Source organism: Nesoenas mayeri (genome assembly GCF_963082525.1).
Source record: "Nesoenas mayeri genome assembly, chromosome: 3".
Taxonomy (NCBI): domain Eukaryota; kingdom Metazoa; phylum Chordata; class Aves; order Columbiformes; family Columbidae; genus Nesoenas; species Nesoenas mayeri.
This window is the reverse complement of record NC_137544.1, coordinates 103,131,663-103,151,808: the sequence shown is the minus strand read 5'-3', so window position 1 is coordinate 103,151,808 and position 20,146 is coordinate 103,131,663. Positions and strand designations below refer to the sequence as shown.

Here is a 20,146-nt window from a genome sequence, read left to right as displayed (position 1 = left end):
CTGCTTTACATTATTTCTGGTAAGGAAGCTATAGAAAGAGTCCTTAATCTCTGGCTGCAAACTCCCATAGGCCTGGCTGACTTATTTTTAATTTCGAGAGAGTTTTCCTTGCGTTTCTTGAGAATCTTGCTTGGGCAGTGAAGGAGGAAGCACTTCAGAACTTGGATTTGCACACAGAAATGTGAACCATTCCCCCACCTGCACCTGCTATTGGTCTAGGACATCCGAGTGCTCAGGTAGGGATGGCCCAAGAATCCCCTGTGAGTAACCCTTGGCACACCCCAGCTGGATAAGGCTCTGTTTTGAAAGAGCAATCAGCCTTGAATATGAAAGCCACTGCACACCTAAGAAAATTAAGAGATAAAAGGGAAAAGAAAACATCTGAGCAAGAAAAATAATACAGCAGCTCTTCCTTACGCAGGCCTTGGCATTTTTCTCCCCAATTGATTTGACATGCTGCGCAAAAATGAGACCAGTGCACAACGTGACTCATGACTCACACGGTTGCGTGAGCTCAGCATTAGCAAATGCTGTCAGTTTTCTGAAATGGCTTCAACAGTGATCAAACTCCTCTAAGAATTTTCCCTGTCACGAGAAGATGCAAAATAACGCTGCTGCTCCAGGCTGGTGTACAGATCCTGCTCCCACAGCACTGGTGACACTGAGGAAAGCAGCTTGGGCAGGCATCTTCCTTGACAGATCCTTTCATGGAGCCATCCACACCTGTCCCAGAACTTTAGGGATTTACGATAAGAGATTTATCTATAGCATGGGAGCAGGCCTAAGAAGTGGTAGTCACTGGCAGCAGCAGCTGGTCATTGTACAGGGAAGCGGCAGCTCTCAATCCTTCTTCCTTCCCCTCTGCATCTGTCCCAGCTTTATCTTCTCTCTGCCTCTTTTTCCCTGACCTGGGTAAATTCAAAACCTCCCACAAACAGGAAAGAGTAACTTGCATGACTAGGTTCTGAACTTCGCCTGTGTCTTTGTGTGTGTCTGACTTGCCAACAGTCGTCCTAGAAAACCAACAGCATAAAAGAATGAGATTTTTCATTCCTCCATCATTTCTGAGTCTGTTGAAGTCTTAATTGCCCCAGGCAAGGTGGCTGGGCTCTGACAGATGTGCTACGGTGCAAAGCTGCCGTGGGGGTAAGCACCATAAAGAAACACAAGCCTGAAACTAATGGGAAGCCAGCTGCATCTCCTATAGGATTCCTGAGGCTGATGTGCTGGGATGATAAAGCTCTTAAGGGCACTGTGGATCCTGCTAGCCTGTTACAGAGACTGGATGAAAAGTCAGCCCATTAGATGCCTCAGCAGATACTCTATTGCACACCAAGATGTTTGACTCCCCAGTAAGCAAACAGGGATGAGTCGTGTCATTAAGCAGGTTCCTTGCTGAGAGAAAACAGTAATTTTCTCTAAAACCAAAAGGGACCAAGATCTGAAGTCAGTGCCAGCCAACATGCCTTGACTGTGCATACAGACAATTTTGTGGCTGTCAGAGAACAAAAGCCGAAATCAGACAGTCACTATAATCCCCACCCACCACACGCTAAGGTCTGCTGCTAGTAGGGTGTAATGCCCACAGACTTAGGGGGAAATAACTGGAAAGCAACACAGAGCATATGACTAGCCATGGAAAAGGGGCTGCTCAGCAGCTGTCCCTCTGCAGAAACCACACAGCAAATGCAAAGTGAATTCCCACTGAGGTGACACTCTCTGAAATGGCAGCAGCCCTCCCTGCTGCCTGCATGGCGGTCAGAAATGGTGGGGCAGGATTTAACATGAGGTTTGTGCTTCAAAGTGCAGCCACCTCCCTGTGGGCTTGAGGAGATGATGCAGCACAGACACGCTTCACAAGGACACGGTGCACAGAGCACAGGGTCTTTGTACAGTGTTGGGTGTGAGCCAAGGAAGGGCAGGGGACAGACAGAAGCTGAAGCAAAGGCAGCGAGGGGCAGTGGTGGGGAGTTGCAAGACTGGATACTTAGGGTTTCTGAATGAGCCTAGAGAGGACATAATTGTGATGGGTGCAGTGCACTGGAAATCTGGGCCTTCTCAACTGGAAGGAAAGGGAGGAAAGGAAATCTCCAATTAGTTCCTCTTCCTTCAAAGGCAAGAACACAGCAGTCATAAAACACAAGGAACTACCATCTATTATTGCAAAACACAGCTATGCACATAGTTACTGCCACACAAAAAGTGCAGGCCTCACTATTTGCTAGTGCTCAAATTGCATGGCAAATAGAGAAACCACCGATTTAACTATAAGCCTGTCCAGAAGCAGTGCGTTGTTTCACTGAGAAATTATAATGAGTCTTTGTGGCATTTTCCCTGGGACTTTTTAGTTTTAGCTGGAGGGAGAAAAGAGGGAGCGCAAGGAGGCACATGGTCTCTTCTCAGTGTATCTGTGAGGGAAGGCAGGGAAGGCAGCCATATGGGCTGCAAGTTAAACGCTCTGCCTGGACTCATCCCCCCAGGACAAAGCTACCATCACTCGCTTTCCATGGCCCACTGAAGACTTCATTATGTATTCAAAACAGAATAGAAGTTCAGGTTCAAACCAGTTCATCCTCTAGAGAATGGTCTTACCACAGATGTACTGCTTAACCAAAGGGCAAGATGGAAAATCAGTTTACGAGGTGGAAGGAGAGTGCCTTGTACACGCATTTGTCTCTAAATTTCTTCTTATAATTGCTCAGAATTTTAAGGAAGAGCAAGTTTCAAGAAGCAGGTGGGGGTGAGTAATATAGGCCATATGTAAACATAGGTAAAGAACTCAAACATTTTTGTGGAAAATTGGAAAACCAAGGTAGGATTTCATAGGCAGTGTAATGCAGCCTGGCTGCAGGCAGCTTCTCAGTATGGTGGTGTGGCTGTGGCCCATACATTTCCCCACTGGCCCAGCATGAGCCCAAGTGTAGGCACAAGGCCACTGAGGGTTAAGAGGCAGGAGATGACTGTTTACAGAGCTGCCTCCCAATCAGTGTACTTTAACCCTACAATAAAATCCCAGCCTTGTTTCTGTTCCTGCCACAGCACCACGTCTTTCCCTTTGGCTGTACTTGTGTTGCTCTTCTCTGCTCCTGCTCCACCTTCCTGACATGTCCTGCCATCATGAGCCACGGTGCTCCCTGTTCAATGTAACACAAATTAAGAAAAATGAAAAGGCTGCTACTGATTGAAAGCCAAACTCCTTTCTCAGCTGGACAAATCTTAATTCAGCATCACTGCTGTACCTGTCATAGGGTTGCTCTGGGTTAAGAAGCAAAGGTGGTGTTGCAGTTCCCTGGGCTGAGGGCACTGCCTAGCAGTGCGCCAAGGAAGGGTCAGGCACACCACTGCCAGACATCCCATAACCACAGATTAGCTAGCACAGAAATAAGCTAGTTGGAGTAACGAGGGAGGGCAGAGCAAAGGATAAGCTGTGCTGGGTCACACCAAAGGTCTGCCTGTTGCAATGCTTCATCTCCATCCAACAGCTTGGAGAGGGAGTGGGTTAACCGAGCCGGCCGAAAGGAATGCTCCGCCTGCATGTATCCTCCCACTCTCCATCATCTGGGGGCTAAAGGACTTCCCAGGCTGGAGGCTCTGTGCACAGTTTTGTGTTTATTAGACCTTGTGGGAATCAAGAATCTGTTTCCTTGAATTTGCCTAATCTTTTTTTTTATTTTATTTTATTTTTATTTCTGCTTTTCTTTGACATTCTCTTAGACAGGAAAAAAACCAGACTAATCTCAAAGGGTTTGTTTGCACCACCAGAACTCAATTCCCTGCTTTACAGCAGAATAGATCAATTCCTAATTGCCTGTTTTCAACACAAATGCCTCAGTTGCTTTTAAAAAAACCCCTCCTCTGCTCCATCTCTCTCTCTCACAATGGAGGAATGAAGGCCTCAGACTCTGCAGGGGTGGTAAAGCCATGCTTGAGGATTGACTGGTGTCCTACAGCCAGCAGAAACAGAAACCAGAGCAGATTTTACTTGCATCCTGTTTCCTTTGTGTGGCTCAGTGCTAAAAAACAATGGCAACTGCAAAGGAGGTAAATGTAAAGGATGTAATCAAGGGAGGTAGCCCTGTCTACCGTGAGCCTTTGTGAGGCAGTTTCCTCAGAAGCCTTGAAACCTCCCAGTCAGACCACTCAGCACAAGCTCAAGTTTTCGAAGTGGCATAGTGTCATCAACTATTCCCCTGTGTCCACCACAGCCTGCTGGCTGACTCCCCAGCCTGAGAAACAGGGAAGTGTGTGAGAAAACCAGACCATCACAGGAGTGCGGCTTTCCCCTCAACCCAGAACGTGTGCATTCCCCCAACCCTGCAACCAGCCCTTTCCAAAATCAACAGAGCCCAGAGATACTATGCAAATAAATCCTTCTCATTTAAAGCGTGTACAGAAAGACAGATGCAATACATGGTAACACACCGCCGCTTCCTCAGCCCAGAGATATGAACTCTGAAGTGGAGGTCAGATGCAATCAGCTGAGTAGGCAAAGGCTGAGACAACAGCAGCCTGGAAATGCTGCTCCCATTCAATTACACTGATTGCACACGCACGCTCAAAAATAAGGTGAATTGATTTTGATTTTCATCAAGGAGAAATACTGAACAGGATCCAAGGGCCTTGTGGCCTCTGAGAAATACTGAAGCTGTGAACTCTGCCATGAACAGCTGGTAAGCGGCTCTGGCTCATGCCAGAAAACAGCCCCATGGGGACAGACGTGCAGGTAGTGCAGGACAGCACTGCCCCTCATCATCACACATTTCCTATAACTTGCTTTATTAAAGCAGCTCATGTGACAAACCACTTTTTGTTTGTTTGTTTGTGCAGGAGGTTTTACTTCATTTTTTCCCCTGTGCTAAATTTTTAGGTTAACATCAAACAATTGTCTGATTTCTTATCCGAATAAAATCTGCCTTTTTCCCCACTCCAGCTCAGCTTATCTATGTGGAAAAATCCTAACTTCAAAACAATTTTTGAAATGATCCATTTTGGTTCAGTCAGTTCCTGACTTCAAAATTCCTTAATGTTGGTATTTATTCCTGGAAATCTCTGAGAATTAAATCAAATGTCAATAAACAAATAACCACTAAAAGCAGTGTAGAATCATGATAAGCACACTGTTGCTGAAAGAAGGTTACACTTGCTTTGGGAAGGGACAGAGGAAAGGAGCAAGCCCTTTTGCAAAATTACTGAATCAAATGATCATTAACTTTTCTGAGGTGGGGGAGGGGCAGTATTGACTCACCCAAACTGTATCACTTTCCCCAATGATTTTTAGATGCTGAGTGCAGTAGCATGTCTCCCTGAGTCTCTGCTAAGAGAACAAGATATTTCCCTTGCTCAGGTTTACATTAAAGCAGCCTCTTTCTGTGGTTTCTAGTCAATAACTTATTTTAGACCCTATTCTTCCCTTCCCCTGACACCAGACACACAAGGCAAATACCCAGGGAGTCCATGCCCTGATGCTATGAACAGACCGTGGTGATGCAGAAGAAACCCAGGTCAGCTATTTCAGTCAGTCCTTTCACTACCCACCTCCAACAAGTCACATCAGAAGCACTCAGGGATTTCTCTCATGCTGCCCTTCAAGCCTCCGTTGTCCACCTTGCAGCTTTCCCCTCTCTTCTGATTGCCCTCACATATGTCACAGCTGATGTTAAACAGGAGATGGACCACCAGCTCTTGCTCAGCAATCCCTCAGCCTGTAAAGCAGGGTCTCCAAGAGACAAAGGATGAGCAGCTGCAGGAGTAGTAGTTTGTGATCTTGAAGACCCTTCAGAAAAACCTTCAGCCACCTCAAACCTATGCCCATTTTGGCCTTAAAAAGCATAAGTGCTGAAGATCAGGGACTATCTTTAACAGTTTATAATGGGCACCATGTTGGACTTCTCCTGGTGCAGGGCCAAGGCAGTGCTGCATATGTGGTAATCTCTCTTACTTCACATATACCGTGTTTGAAAATGTAACCAATGTTAGCAAAAATAAAGCACGTGGAATCCAGCACCACGGCAATTCACATCATCTGGATTATCCTAATTTAGTTTCTTTTTGCATCTGCAGAGTATTATGCTTTATGGTCAGAAACCTTTAGTTAAAACATTAACTGATTAAAAATGCGTATTCAGCAACAGCAAATCATTTTGTGACTTCCTCTGTTCCACTCAATTGCTTGTGTAAAGGAAAAGTACCAAACAGTGAAAGAATGTGTTTTGAACATTTTTAAAGGAGCATCTCAGGTTTTAGAATATGATATGACTCTTCAAGGAGAATTTAGAACAGCTCAGCTATAGAAAATCAATTCAATCTAAAGTAGAACTCTTTGCCATCTCTCAGCTGTGGGTGAACCAAAAGACCAGTTAATTGCAGAGCTCCTGCTGCCATCTGGTTCCTGTGTCCCCACCTCCAGTAATGCTTGAAGTACCACATGCAAAATCTCTATTACAAATTGCACACATTTCACCGGACATAGACTGGGGGCCTGGGGATGAAAACAGCCTGGAGCAATCCCCATCTGATGGGAGACTGCAACTACTTCAGGTAGGAAAATTGACATTTCAAAGGATGTCTTGGTGCTCCTGATACACCTCCCCCTTCAGGGGCTCCCATATCAAATCAGCTCACTTTACAAGTTAGAATGAGTTGCTTCTGACTGCCACTGCTGACTATGGCTGTCTGAAAATCAAGCTGTTTTTTCTCTGCTTTATACATTACCCCCAGACATGAGGACTCCAAACTCCAAATGTAATTGGCAATTCTCTTGACAATGTACAAGGTAAAACAGAAGTAGCATGTTGCTCAACTGCTCAGTTGGATCTGGAACAATGACAGCAGTTATAATTGCTATCTACCATTTAAATAACCAGATACTATATGACTCAGAAGATGGAGCTTAAGAGATTAATAGGACCAAATGCCATTTTTGTCACAGTTGCCTTTCCAGCTATATTTTTTTTAATGTCAGAGGAAGCTAATGGTGGAGCCTGAGAAAAATACATACATAGGTTAAATTGGCCATGCTGTCAGCAGAATGCAACTACATTCATTCTCTGGGAGACGTGTTCAGGTAGAAAAAGGTCTCCATTTGGGAAATCATAGGTATCATTTTGCCAAGTAGTTTAGGAAGTTTAAATACCTGGGATCATGTATCCTTGTGGTTAGCATTGCAGTGACCTAAGAGCAAAGACTTCATGAACATTTCTGCATGGGTGAAAGGTACCCAACTAAAAACTTCAGGTTTGGGACGCTTTGACTCCTAACACTGCAGCCTTCCCTCTTCTTCCCTGGGGAACAACCCCAAAGGCAACTCAACACAGAACTGGCCTGTCAGGACACACAAAATGTAAATACAGTTTTATTTACTTCCTGATCCTGGGCTCAAAACATCCGCAACTCTTTCAACGAAAAGCAACCACTGCTATTTAGCAACTTCTTCTGCCTCTGCTTCATTCTGCCAGGAGACAGAGACCATGCTTTGATGTCACCATGATGCACCAATGGTGTTGTGGTGACATTTGAGAACTTCTGTTTGTGCTCCCCAGGCTGCTGGTGCCATTGCCCTTCATTTTGCATCTTCTCTACTAGGACAAAGCCTGGATGGTCAGGCAACAGCTACAGGTGGAAATTTTGGACAAACTGAGAAAGAAAAATTTAAAATGGAGCCTTCTTCATCACTGACATCCTAGGCTTCCCTTCTGGATGAGACAGTTGAGTTGGTAGTATCAACTTTTGTCCCTTCAGTAAGTTGTAGAAGAACAGCTGGTGATTCTGTGTTAACCTTTATGATAGAAGAAAAGCACCTTTAATGTTCACATTGTGAACCCTGGGACATTAGCATGTGCTTTTTCAGAGGAAAGCTCTGGCAAAGCAAACGAATTTTCATCCAGCTTCTTCCTGAAAAAACTCTGGAAAATTGTTGGAAGTGACTGTTTTCAGTCAATTTGGTGGGGTGATGCTGGAAACTGTGTAGTGATTGCTGAAAAAGTCTTCAAAAGGGCAGTGCTGGGCGGGAGAGGACTTCTGCAAATTTTTGAAACCAGTTCCACAAAAACTCTCATTCATCAGTTTAATCTTCATGGATTCAGCAAAACAGAAGGGGATTCTCCAACACCTGCTTCACCTGATAAAATACAAGCACTGGAAGCAGCAGGTTCTGCTTTTGGCAAGATACATCAGTCCCTTTGCACACAAAACAACTCTTAGGATACTTGAGTAGGATAAATGTTCATCCCACACTGTGGTCCCTCAAGATTAGTGGTATTTCGGTTTCTAAGTCAGTTTATGTGCTTTTGAAATCCTACACTTCTCTGCTGCTCCCAAATGCCAAAAACACCAGGGTGGTTAGTACTTAGCACAAGTATATCATAACATTTTATTCCTGATTATTCATCTTTAAAACACCCGTAAGAGTGCTTTCTAATATCCATGTTTGTCTTTCATGAGTCTAAAGCTTAATTATTGTATCTTTGTCCTTCTCAGTCTGGAAATGGTGGCAACTAACTCCTCTCCTTTACAGTTTTTAGTTACTCTTCTACTATAATGCCTATTTCAAGAGAGATTACCCCCACCTGCTACAGCCCTGTAAACAAAGTGCTGGTGTAAATAACACAGCACCAGCTGCATTGTCGCTGGACCCAGATTTGAAGGAAGGCTGCCTGAGGAGAAGCCCAGATGTTCAGCCAGCAGCAGGAGCTGCTTCTGCAGAGGAGAATGATCCCTTTGAGCAGCTCCACAGATGACACCCAGACATCCACCCCCAGCACCTCCACACCTACCAAACCATGTAATAAAGCAATGACCCAGACTGGAAATGCCTGTACCTCCGCACACACAACTTCTCTAACACTTTCAGGTCCTGCTGCAGCAGTGGGTAGTGAGAAGTTCAAGCCTCAGGCCCCATCCTCACAACGCTGCAGCTGCAGCCCTCTTGGTGTCCAAGCTACAGATTCTGCTTCATCTGATGCTTCACTGCATCACATTTGGTTTACACTAGAGCTGGAGCTTCTCACCTTTCCATTTGGGCATCCATACCCAGCGGCTCTGCAGGGTCCCTGGGCTGGCCTGTGTCCCCTGTGGGACCCCTGGGTTTCGATGTCCGTGCTGGCAGCAGCTGCTGTTGCTGTGCCAAGGCCACCTCCCAGCCCAGCTCCAGTGGTCCCTCACTGCCCGGCTTGAACTCGGCACCCAAATTGTGCAGCTGCAGGCAATGGGGTTGGACCCCAGCACAAGAGACAGCACGGACACCAGCTACCAAGTAAACAGAGCTTCATGGAGCTAGAAGTAGGTTACTATAGAAATAAATAATTAAATATTTCTTGTTCTCAGTAATAAATCTTTTGCATTTGTTCTGTCTCTGCAGTCCCACAGTTACTGTCTCTATACCCCGGGGGTTGCCTGCAGGGAGTTGAACTGGTTTGCTGCAGCCCAGGGAAGCCAAAGGCCCCAGGCACTGATGGTGCACCCAGCAAAACCCAGCTAAAGGGCAGGACATGGCTAAACCGGGAGCTGCACCAGCAGCAAATGGTACACAGCAGCACTACACACTGCAGACTCACCATGGAAAGATTCCCTAAATTAGGTCCCAGGATAAAAAAGCCGAACATGTGATTCCACCTCCCAATTTAAACATCCATATATATGCTAGGCGAAAATGACAACTGCCTATTAACTGCAACTGGGAATCAGCAGACAAACGTATTTCACCTCATGCCTTGTCCCAATTACTCTAAAATAGGTCTTGCTGAATCGGTAACTTGGATTACAGAAATCAAAGATCTTTAATAGAGTTTGTCAGCTTTTCGGGTTTGCACGAAGTCATCTAGAAGCAGATTGAAGTGAGAATGCTAGTCGTAGTCAAGTTCATAGGTGGAAACAAACTTCCTACAAAAATGTACCCTCATGATGTAGTTATCTTCCATCCACACACCCCACAGCAAGGATCCCTCCTTCCAGCATCATGCTCCCAGTGCTCCCCTTGGGTTCTGCATCCCTTCCTAGCACAGATCTCTTCCCCCAGGGTGAAGCTTTAAGTTGCTCCCATTCAGCAGCAGGGCTATGAAACACCTCGACTGCAGTAACTCACAGTTGGCCTCTTCCACTGTATTCGGCGCAGCGTATCCTCTGGAAGCAGGCTGGGACCGATAGAGCTGACATGAGCGGGAAAGGTGGCATCCTCAAAAAGCAGTCCTTGGCTCAGACAGGCGGCTCGCAGGCGGCTGAAGTCCTGGTTATTAAATTTCTTCACATTCTGGAGGCTTCCCATTGTCCCTGTTGTTTGCCATCCCTGCTCCAACGTCTGAGCAGAGCCAGGGGCAAGCATCATGCCCCTTTCCTGTGTAGGAGAGACACGGACAGCCATTAGTTTCCCAAAGTGGTGCCTTAGGAGTGTATGGGAAAACAAAAACCCCACACACACCCCAGCCCCCCCACAAGAGGATTGTGAAGCAACAGCTTGCAGAGCTGAGGGCAGCCACAGTGACAAAATCCTTATTAGCTGGAAATGCCTGGGGAAAGAGTAGTCGTCAAATCCCAACTGGTTTATCTTAAACCAGTGCTGTCACTGCTACAAATTCAATTTTGAGTCTTCCCTGAGGACAGAGAGCAAAGCTGTTAGTGAGCCACTGTGTTAGCACTGACGTACATCTGCAAGATAAGTGAGCGTAGGAGATGGAGCAGGAGCTGCAGATACAGGGGAGGAGAGAGGTGGTGTGAGGAAGGAGCCTGCCCAGGGGTATCCAGGACTCTTCTGGCCATGGATCACACCGGTGCCCTGAGCATCTTCTGAGTTATTTACTTTATTTCATTTCCACAAGTGAGTGCTTGACAGTCCTTCTCTGTAGGACCTAAAGAAGACAGAGATGTGCCCTTCCTTGGGATCTGCTTCAAAAACTGCAGACAGATTAGGGAATGGCTTCCTACCAGCTTCAACCAGATGCCCAAAAGCTACAGCACTGAGGTGGGACCAAGCTGTAACATCCAGACCCAGATCCCACCTGCACTCCTTTGTCACAAGAACATGCACCAGGGTCTGGGGTATTTGGCCTCAGTGGTTCATTCAGAAGCCAGTGTTTAAACAGATCCAAATTGTAGATTCGTTTTTAAACTGGGCAGTCATTGCACAGCATCCATAGATATTCCAGTCTGGAGCATGTTCAAACCCCTCTGTGTCTAAAGGAAAGGGACAATGCGCTTTGGAAAAGTGAACGTTTCACATATGCCGTGAAACCCTAGACTGGACAGAGCTGCTAATACATCTGCTGGTACAGCTAGGGAAGGATACAGTAGCTAAAATCATCTCTTGTGGTCTCTGTCCCCTTTACAGTCAGAGCACAGCTGGACTCTTGCCATCAAAGATCGATAATACTTTTTTCCAAAGGCAGCCAGTACATTGTCCACAGAGATACTGGATTGTGGGATGGGAAGACTTGTGGGACAGGAGTGGGAGAAGGACACAGGAAGGTGGAAAACATGCATGTTTAGATGGGCAGCAGCACTGGAGCTTTAAAAGAGCAATTTGTTGTGTTTCACCAGAGTAGGGGCTTTCAGGTGCACTCCCCAGAGCCATGTGGATGTACAGAGAGATGCACATGTGTATACCAGCTCCTGGGGATCTTCCTTCAGCTAAAAAGCTCTGTTCTCGAGTTCAGAGAAATAGCAGGAAAACCATTCATCTTGCCTTGCCTCCTGGTTCATCATACAAAAATTACATGTTGCTGGGTCAAAATCTACATTAGTTTTCACCCTTCATTTTCACCCTTCATTTTCACCCTTCATTCACAGCTGCCCTCACAAAAACAAAAAGGCAACTATCCTGAGCTATAATTCCCATTTTGTTCCTTCCCTTAGGACAAGTAGCTCCTGGTGAAGTCTGCGTTAGCAGACTTACAAGGTCAAGAAGGATCACTGGAATCCCCTCCTCTGGCTTCTTGCATGGCAGATGCCACCGCACTTGATTCAGCGGTTCCTTTCCCTGGCTCCTGGCTTCTACTTAAGATGTACCTTCCCATAAATTAGCACTGGAAAATCCATCATATGCCCTGGGAAAGCCACTCCTACAGTTAATTAACTCCACTGTGCTAATTTCTAGCCTGAAGTCACTTGGTTTCACTTTCAAGCCACTGGACGCCATCGTGATTTTTTTAATTTTAATTTTAAAGTAGATGAAAAGGCTCTTTGCTACCAAAAAGACTTATCTGTAGATCTGATATGTGCCTGGTGCAGTACAAAGAGAGCAGATGGCTCCAGTAAAAGCAAAGCCTCAGATTTTATTGTGAATTGTTCACACGTGAAAAAACACAGACCAGCTACATTGAAGGTGTGATACAGTCCCTTCCCCCACACAGACACACTTTCTACTTAGTGCCATCACCTTTCTCCATGTTTTAAGTCACTTGGCCTCCTGGCATTTTAACAATAGCCTAAAATATAAGGAGTTTTGCATCTCATTGTTTTAATTAAAAGCCCCACAAAAAAAAACAAACAGGTGGAATTCAGAAATCACCCTCGGCCAACAAGAAGACAGAACATTCCCCTTGGGCTTGCACTTTTTAATACAATGGAAATAAATCTCATGTAATGTACCATAACATGACAAGGGAATGGCTTCTTCTTAACAAATACTCATTTGAAACTGTGCCCAGGCCCCATGCATGCTAAGATCTATTTCTTGCAATAGTGTTCCAGCAAAACTGATTACTAATTCCAAAACTCAAATTAAAACTAACAGAGCTTGAAGGCTGGGTCTGACACGCGTTCCCTCTCTTCTGACAGAGAACAAGAGTTTTTAAGCATGTGTGTGTGTGTGTTTAATTATGTTGTTTAACATATCCAGAATAAATTAGCAACCAGACTGAAGAAAATAACACACTTAACTACTTTTCTCTTGTGGTAATAACTTCATCAGCATTGTGTCTAGGGGCACACGTACATGAGCTCCACATCCGTCCATGCCACTGATGAGGCAGCCCATGTGGTCACACGCACCTGGGTAGCACAGTCTTCTCCACACCAGCATCCTGAGCCCTGGCCACAGGTTGGCTCTCATGGGTGCACCAGCAACAACACAAATCACAACAGCTTTTACAGTAGAAAACCGCCTGCATGGTTGGAGAGCTTCTTATTGCTACTGATCTCTGAAGCAGGAAGAGTTTGAAGGGACAAATTTACAGCGCAATGGGTCTCAGAGGTGCTACCCTTGGACTGCCCACTACCACAGGATGTGGGGAGAGAGGGAGGATTTCAAACACTTGCAAAACTGGTTCAGACATATTGTGAAACACTGGAGGAAAACTAGAGACTGACTCTCAATGAAGGAAGGAAATTATTATTATTCAGAAGCAAACATTTATTTAGTTCTGGGATCTCCTCCAACACATTTACTTATGTGAAATAGAGAAAGGAATAACACCCAACTTTGCACCTACTGCTATTTTTTGGTCCTTTTTCCTTCTCAGCAGAGAGAGATCCTTCACCTTGCTGTCTGTCTCAGGGAGGGTCAATGACAAAGGGTGAGGAAGGGAAGGGGAGCAGTGGAAAAGCTACAGAAAGAAGGAAAAAAAGAGATCAGGTGTGACAGTTGAAGGAATGGGAAGGAAAGGGGAGGATATCAGAGCAAAAAGTTTGATGACTCCTACAGAAACTAACTGGGAACCCCAAGCACTCAGCATTTTCTGCATTAAACAGCTCAAAAGGCAGCAGCAAAAGTTGTGGCTTGTCTCCCTCCAGCACTCATTCATGAAAGATGTCAAGCAACTGTTATAATCAGCTACTCAATGGTGGCAAATGCTACTGACAGCTAATTACACTTTGCATAAAGATTTATGTTAGAGTACAGACATAATTTCATTCAATGGCTTCTGATATTTTTCACTGAGTAGAAAGTGAAAATAGGCAATTAGAAACACATGTCTACTTCATAGATGAACTATCCACCTTCTCCTCTCCACCGATTTCCTTAAAACATTTCCATTACACATTGGCTCAGCTGGGTTTCTGTACTTGAGGAAGAGCAGCTGAATTTTTCTCAAACACCACAAAGAATAGCAGAAAAGCCAGAAAGCCAGCATCCCCTTCTTCCTCTGTTTCCTCTCAAACACTCCAAACTATCAATGCACATTTCATCTCACCCTTAAAATTAAATATATGCCACAGTAATGCAAGCTCTCATTCCCTCTAAGACCCTGTTGTTCATGTATTTGGAGCACTGTAAAAACCTCAGAGAGTCAGTTCCAGAATTGTCTTATAATGAAGGAAAGCATGAGTTTAATACCTCTCCTTGCATTCAGAGAAAAAACAAATGAGAGAGTGCTGCTTTTCAGCAGCTTGCCCACAGTGACAGCAAACCACAGGGGCAGGTCAGGGACCTGAACTTGGGCATCCCAAACCCAAGACAGGCAACAGCTCCTTGTACATACAATGTGTGAAAAACCTGAGAACCTCAGAAAATCAAGCCCAAAGCCAGGCACTTTGGCAACCCTCCAGGAGATTACTTTCCCTGTGGTGTCTTGCATGATCTTCTGCTCCAAACAGTCTGTGAAGTACTCCCTTCTGGCTATTTATTAAGTCAATCTTCTCCTCGTTTTGCATACATAGCATAGGACAGTTCCAGATCCCTTTTTTTCTACCTCATTTAACAGCAGCATGCAGTAACTATAGAGCCCTCCTCCTCTCAGGATCTCTACTCCCACTTGATCCAATTACTTCTGACAACTTACCTTTTCACTGTAAGGCTCTTTCTAAGGATGGCAAATTCATCTTTTCTTTCCCTCCAGGTAACATTAAGGACAGAGACTCTAATTTATTCTGGCTCTCCCAGACAAATCCCTCTCAGTCTGTCTGTGGTGCTTTTCCAGCACTGTTACTTGGATTTCACCTGCTTCATCTTGTACTAAGTAAAAGAGCAAAGTGATGTTTTACCTGCGATGCCTCCGGTGTAACTCTCCAGCCAACATCAACGAAGTGACAGGCTGGCACTACCCCCATTCTCCTTTATAGGGCAGCTTTTGCCACGCCTTAAGTAAACATATACACAGTATCACAGTATCACAGTATGTTTGGGATTGGAAGGGACCTCAAAAGATCATCTAGTCCAATCCCTCTGCTGGAGCAGGAACGCCTAGGTGAGGTCGCACAGGAACATGTCCAGGTGGGTCTTGAATGTCTCCAGAGAAGGAGACTCCACAACCTCCCTGGGCAGCCTGTTCCAGTGCTCTGGCACCCTTACTGAGAAGAAGTTTCTTCTCATGTTTAAGTGGAACCTCTTGTGTTCCAGCTTGATCCCATTGCCCCTTGTCCTATTATTGTTTGCCAACGAGAAGAGCCTGGCTCCATCCTCATGGCACTCACCCTTTATGTATTTATAAACATTAATAAGGTCACCCCTCAGTCTCCTCTTCTCCAAACTAAAGAGACCCAGCTCCCTCAGCCTTTCCTAATAAGGGAGGTGCTCCACTCCCTTGATCATCTTGGTTGCCCTACGCTGGACCCTCTCCAGCAGTTCCCTGTCCTTCTTGAACTGAGGGGCCCAGAACTGGACACAATATTCCAGATGGGGTCTCACCAGGGCAGAGTAGAGGGGAAGGAGGACCTCTCTTGATCTACTAACCACCTCCCTTCTAATACATCCCAGGATGCCATTGGCCTTCCTGGCCACAAGGGCACAGTGCTGGCTCATGGTCATCCTGTTGTCCACCAGGACCCCCAGGTCCCTTTCCCCTACACTGCTCTCTAATATGTAATTTCCCAAGTTCAAGGCCAAAAGCAAACAATCTGACCCAAGCATAATAGTTTCATACAGATACCATACTATGGAGAGATACACATATACTTCTATTAGATATCCACAATCGTCTATCAACATATGTTGGTTGATAGTTTCCTGTGGCTAACTGTGGCTTCAGCCAGTTATTCTTAAAAGAAAATAGGATTTGTTTGCGCCTCCCACACTTTCACATTTCCTGTTTTCCTCCTCACACCACCAGGAAATGCAGCAATCATCCTGGATCCAGGCACAGCCTGGTAGGACTCAACACGAGACAAGTTATCAGAGCTGTGTGTCATTCTTTCTGCAGCAGTAAAAGTAGTGGATACTTTTAGCCAGGATCTGTTAGCATTTACACTGGGCTCTAACTTAAATTCCACATCGGTTCACTCACTTGGGTAGTTCATTTCCTCCAGGATTGCCAGAGGAAGAAAGAGTTATCCATATGTTTAGGAGTCCTAGGGGACTGGCCTCCATTATCCTAAAGCCCAAAGCCAAAGAATCAAAGAATGTCTAGCAAAAATATGCGTAAGAGGAGGTTATTTCATTTTTGGGAGGCCAAACTGAGATAGCCTGAAGAGGCCCAAAATACAAGGGAATGGATGCAGCTTATTCTCAGGGACATGTTTCCTGGCAGCAGCCCTAAGTGTATCCATAGAGCCTGTAAACAAGTATTTGAAGAAAAGGCCCTTGATATCCTGGTGGACAGCAAGCCAAACAAGAGCCAACAACGCACCCTTGCAATAAAGCAAACCAACAGCAGCATACTGAGCTGCATGAGCTGCAGCGCTCACAGCGGATCACGACAGGCGATCCTTCCCCTTTGCACAAGCGCTTTTGAGACTGTATCTGCAATGCTATATCAGTCTCGAGCTCTCCAGTGTAAGAGAAAGACTGAAAGTGCAGTGAATCCAGCAAAAACCCAACAAGATGGTCAGGGAGCTGAGTACACATGTGAGAGAAGAGGCTGAGAGCTCAGTAGCAGAATCCTCTTTAGGAGCAAATTGCAGTCTCCCACTAACTGAAAGGAGGAGGAGGTAGAGCCAGATCCTTCTTGAAGGTGCACAGCAGACAGGCAGAGGCAATAGGCACAAGAAGCAGCAAGAGAAATTACACATGGTTGGAAAGAAAAAATTCTTCAATGTGTTTCAGCCCAGGAACAGGCACTTGCAGAAAATGCAGCATCTCCACCCTTGGAGACATTCAGCTAGATGAGGTCATGAGCAACATGACCTAACTTAGAAGTCAACCCTGCTCTAAGCTGGAGTGGGACACAAAGACTTCCTGAAGTCTCTTCTCAGAGAAATATCTCTGTGTTTCTCTTCTTTCTGGAGCTGTAGGTCATATGGCAGCATCCAGGATGGCTTCAGGCCAGCTGGGCCACATGCGGATGAGACACAGCAGTGGCAGCACAGAAGTCCACAGTGGCTGCAGAAGTCACCTGAAGACCTGGATGGTCAGTGCACTTCAAGCACTGTGATAAGGCACCACCACTGTCAATACTTGAAGTAGTAAGTGGAAAATCAGCTTGGGTTATGGCTGCAGGTACACACCAGGTTAGGTACTTACCTCTTATTGGGTGGGCGGGCTTATTCATCAAGAGAAAAGTTACTCTGGAGTGGACATTCATGAAGTTCAGCTTGGGGCTCAACAGAAAACCTTGCCAATGTGTAGTTCTTTTCTTACCCAAAGTAACAGAATCACCCAGGTTTAGAAATGTCTTCAGAAGAATTTCTTCTTTCAACTTGGATTGCACTCTCTTTGAGTGGGGATGTTAGTTCCCATAGCAGCTGGTCCCTAGGAGCTTGGGGAGCTGAGAACATAAAAAGCTCTCATGAAAAAGACAGTTCAGCTTCTTAATGTTTAATTTAGTTCTGTGGGTCTTCAGAACTGGATCTTCAAAACCCATGCACCATATTCTGTCTACTTACATTTTATGGCTCTTATTTCTGAATGAGAACTCAAAATTTAGCAAACTCTAATAGGAAATGCACTCGTCTGAATTAGAGCAGAACCTGCCCAGAGAGCAAAGCAGGTGCAGTTTTCCTTTAAGAGCCATTTTCCACAACCACTACATAAATAAAAGCTGATTGCACCAAAAGCAGGGAGCAAAGATTTCCTTCATTGCAGGAAAGGAGCTCTAGGGTGATAAATGCCAGTGCTGCTAGCTCATCTGACAGCACGCATGCTGTTAATCGCCTCCTCTCTGGGGAAACGGCAGGTATATTCCCCTCCAGGTACACTGATTCATTGTCTGGAACTGATATCTCTGCTTAAGTAGTGGATTAACATGATTTAAGAAATATTCATTGCAAAGTTGATTAGAAAGCACCATCACCAACCTGGCAGGAGATTTCAGTTATTGCAGCATGATACCATTTTGAGATTGTCAGCTTTTCTGCAGAAGGCTGTATTGATGTGTCCATTTTCACAGTGACTCCAGAGAAGGAAACCCAGAAGGCAGAGGGATTTATGCTCCATAATGAGCCTTTGGATTATTTGCTCTCCTAAGTGTTTGTGGAGCCCTGCAAATTAAAAAAAAAAAAAATAATAATAATTTTAAAAAGCATTTGAGTGAATAGCACAGGGCTGTTTGAGTGAGTGAGAGCAGGGGTGTTTTCTGTTAGTGGCACCCTGTGAGACTGTGGCAGATTGACGATTGCCCTGACGTGAGGTTTGCTTTTGCAGAGCAGGGACATTAATCCACCTCAGGGTAGTTGTGCAGCTTTATCCACTCATGAGCAAAAGATGCTCAGGGATCAGCAGAAACTCAAAACGGCTTCTACGCTGCCACCTCAGGGCTGTTAAAAGCACAAATAAAGGTGGGTCTCTATGCTTAGGACCAACAGCTGTGGTGTGTTCCTTCCTCCGGTCCAGTGGGCACTGGCACCAAAGGGCAAACACCAAAAAGTGCTGTTGAATCTGCATTTTCTATGAAGTTAGCATGGCTTGCAAGGTCTCAGCTGGCACGGCAGAATTTCAGGTATTTGGGGATTTAATGAAGCTTTATTCTTCACTGCCCTGAAATAAAAATACACCCACGCAAAAAAAATCACAAAACTGGGGTTTCTTTTAAAAGAGACTTTATACTAAATATATTTATCTTCCCTCCCCTTTGCTCAGGTTTCTGAAGGGCAGACTGCTGTTCTGTGTAGCCAGCAGCCTCTCGGAAGCAACGGGGTTTGTATCATCTTCTGAGGGTGGGGAAGAGAACAGCATAACTTTGCCCAAGCACTGGCAGAAGCTTTGGCGTTAAGAAAGGCAACTCTCTTCAATCCACCCACAGAGCTTATGTGCTGAATTATGAAGACTGCTATCTATTGCAACATTTCAGACATATGTCTTCATTTCTTACTTCCTCTGCTTTTACCCTTGTGAAGATCACACTCTTTTTAGCAGAAATACTCCTCGTTTACTTCATGGTAAATAAAGAAACAGACTGGGAATTTTTCCAGGCTGGTGAACACAACTATGTTTTGTGTAAAGGAGGAGTCTTCCTTCCATCACCTTCACATTTTCTGCAGTGATTCGGCGTCCCACTGCTTTTGCATTACGGGACTAATGGAAGAACACTATCAATCTATTTCATTTCCTCATTCATAATTTTGTATATAGGTCAAGTCTTACCATTTATTTGCTTCTTTTAGACAAGATGCAGTAAGGCTATAAATAGAATTATTCATATACAATCTCCTTTGCTCTGTGTTTATGCACATTTCTGGCAGGACCTGCCCTTCTGAATCACAAACTTTTATGACCGTATAAACTATCAGGCAAAAAGCAAAGTCCTGCTTCAACATCTGTTTTTACCCAATCCTCACCCATGAGCTGCCCCTTAGTGCAAATTCACCGTGAGCTCCAGCACTTCCCCATATTCACATATGAATCATTTTGCTCGTAAATAAAGTACAACTGCTGCTGGAGTGAAATGTGGCAGCTGCTTAACAGTACATAATGAATCTGCACAGCCAGATCCTACTGCCACTTGAGGGAGGGGGAATTTGGTGTGAAAAATATCTCTCTCTGGAGCCCTATTTTCAGAAGAAATATCCAACTTCAGACTACAGTGGGAATTCTTCAAGAATAAAAATAAAAAGAATAAAAAAACCAGGCAGCCTGCTACCGACACCCATATTAGCACTAGAATTTCCCAGTGGAATATTTTTCCTTCAGAAAAATGCCAATCTGTCAAACATGAAAGCCACTAGCAATGAATTTTCACCATGAGAAAGACACAATATCTTTCAATAATGCCACTAGGCTCCATTTTGATTTTGAAATGGTCTCATTATTTTGCTTATGAAAAACCCAGCATCTCAGGATCCTCTCTGTATTATCCAAAAGGTTTAACATGGCAATGTAAAAAATATCCCAAGTGTTATTGCAATAGCT

The 20,146-nt window shown here is 44.9% G+C and overlaps 1 protein-coding gene across 1 annotated transcript in view; it reads right to left on the bottom strand.

The window, feature by feature from the left end:
• CAPN13 (calpain 13) overlaps positions 1–18,412 on the bottom strand; it is a gene marked incomplete at its 3' end in the record, with an annotated part of 53,870 nt that extends 35,458 nt beyond the window's left edge. The window contains exons 1-2 of the mRNA XM_080341468.1: positions 18,097–18,412; positions 10,079–10,327 (exon numbers count right to left, since the gene is read on the bottom strand). Coding sequence (XP_080197594.1) covers positions 10,079–10,327; positions 18,097–18,180 — 333 coding nt within the window. The 5' untranslated portion in view covers positions 18,181–18,412. The remainder of the gene's footprint in view (positions 1–10,078; positions 10,328–18,096) is intronic.
• Positions 18,413–20,146: the final 1,734 nt, after the last annotated feature.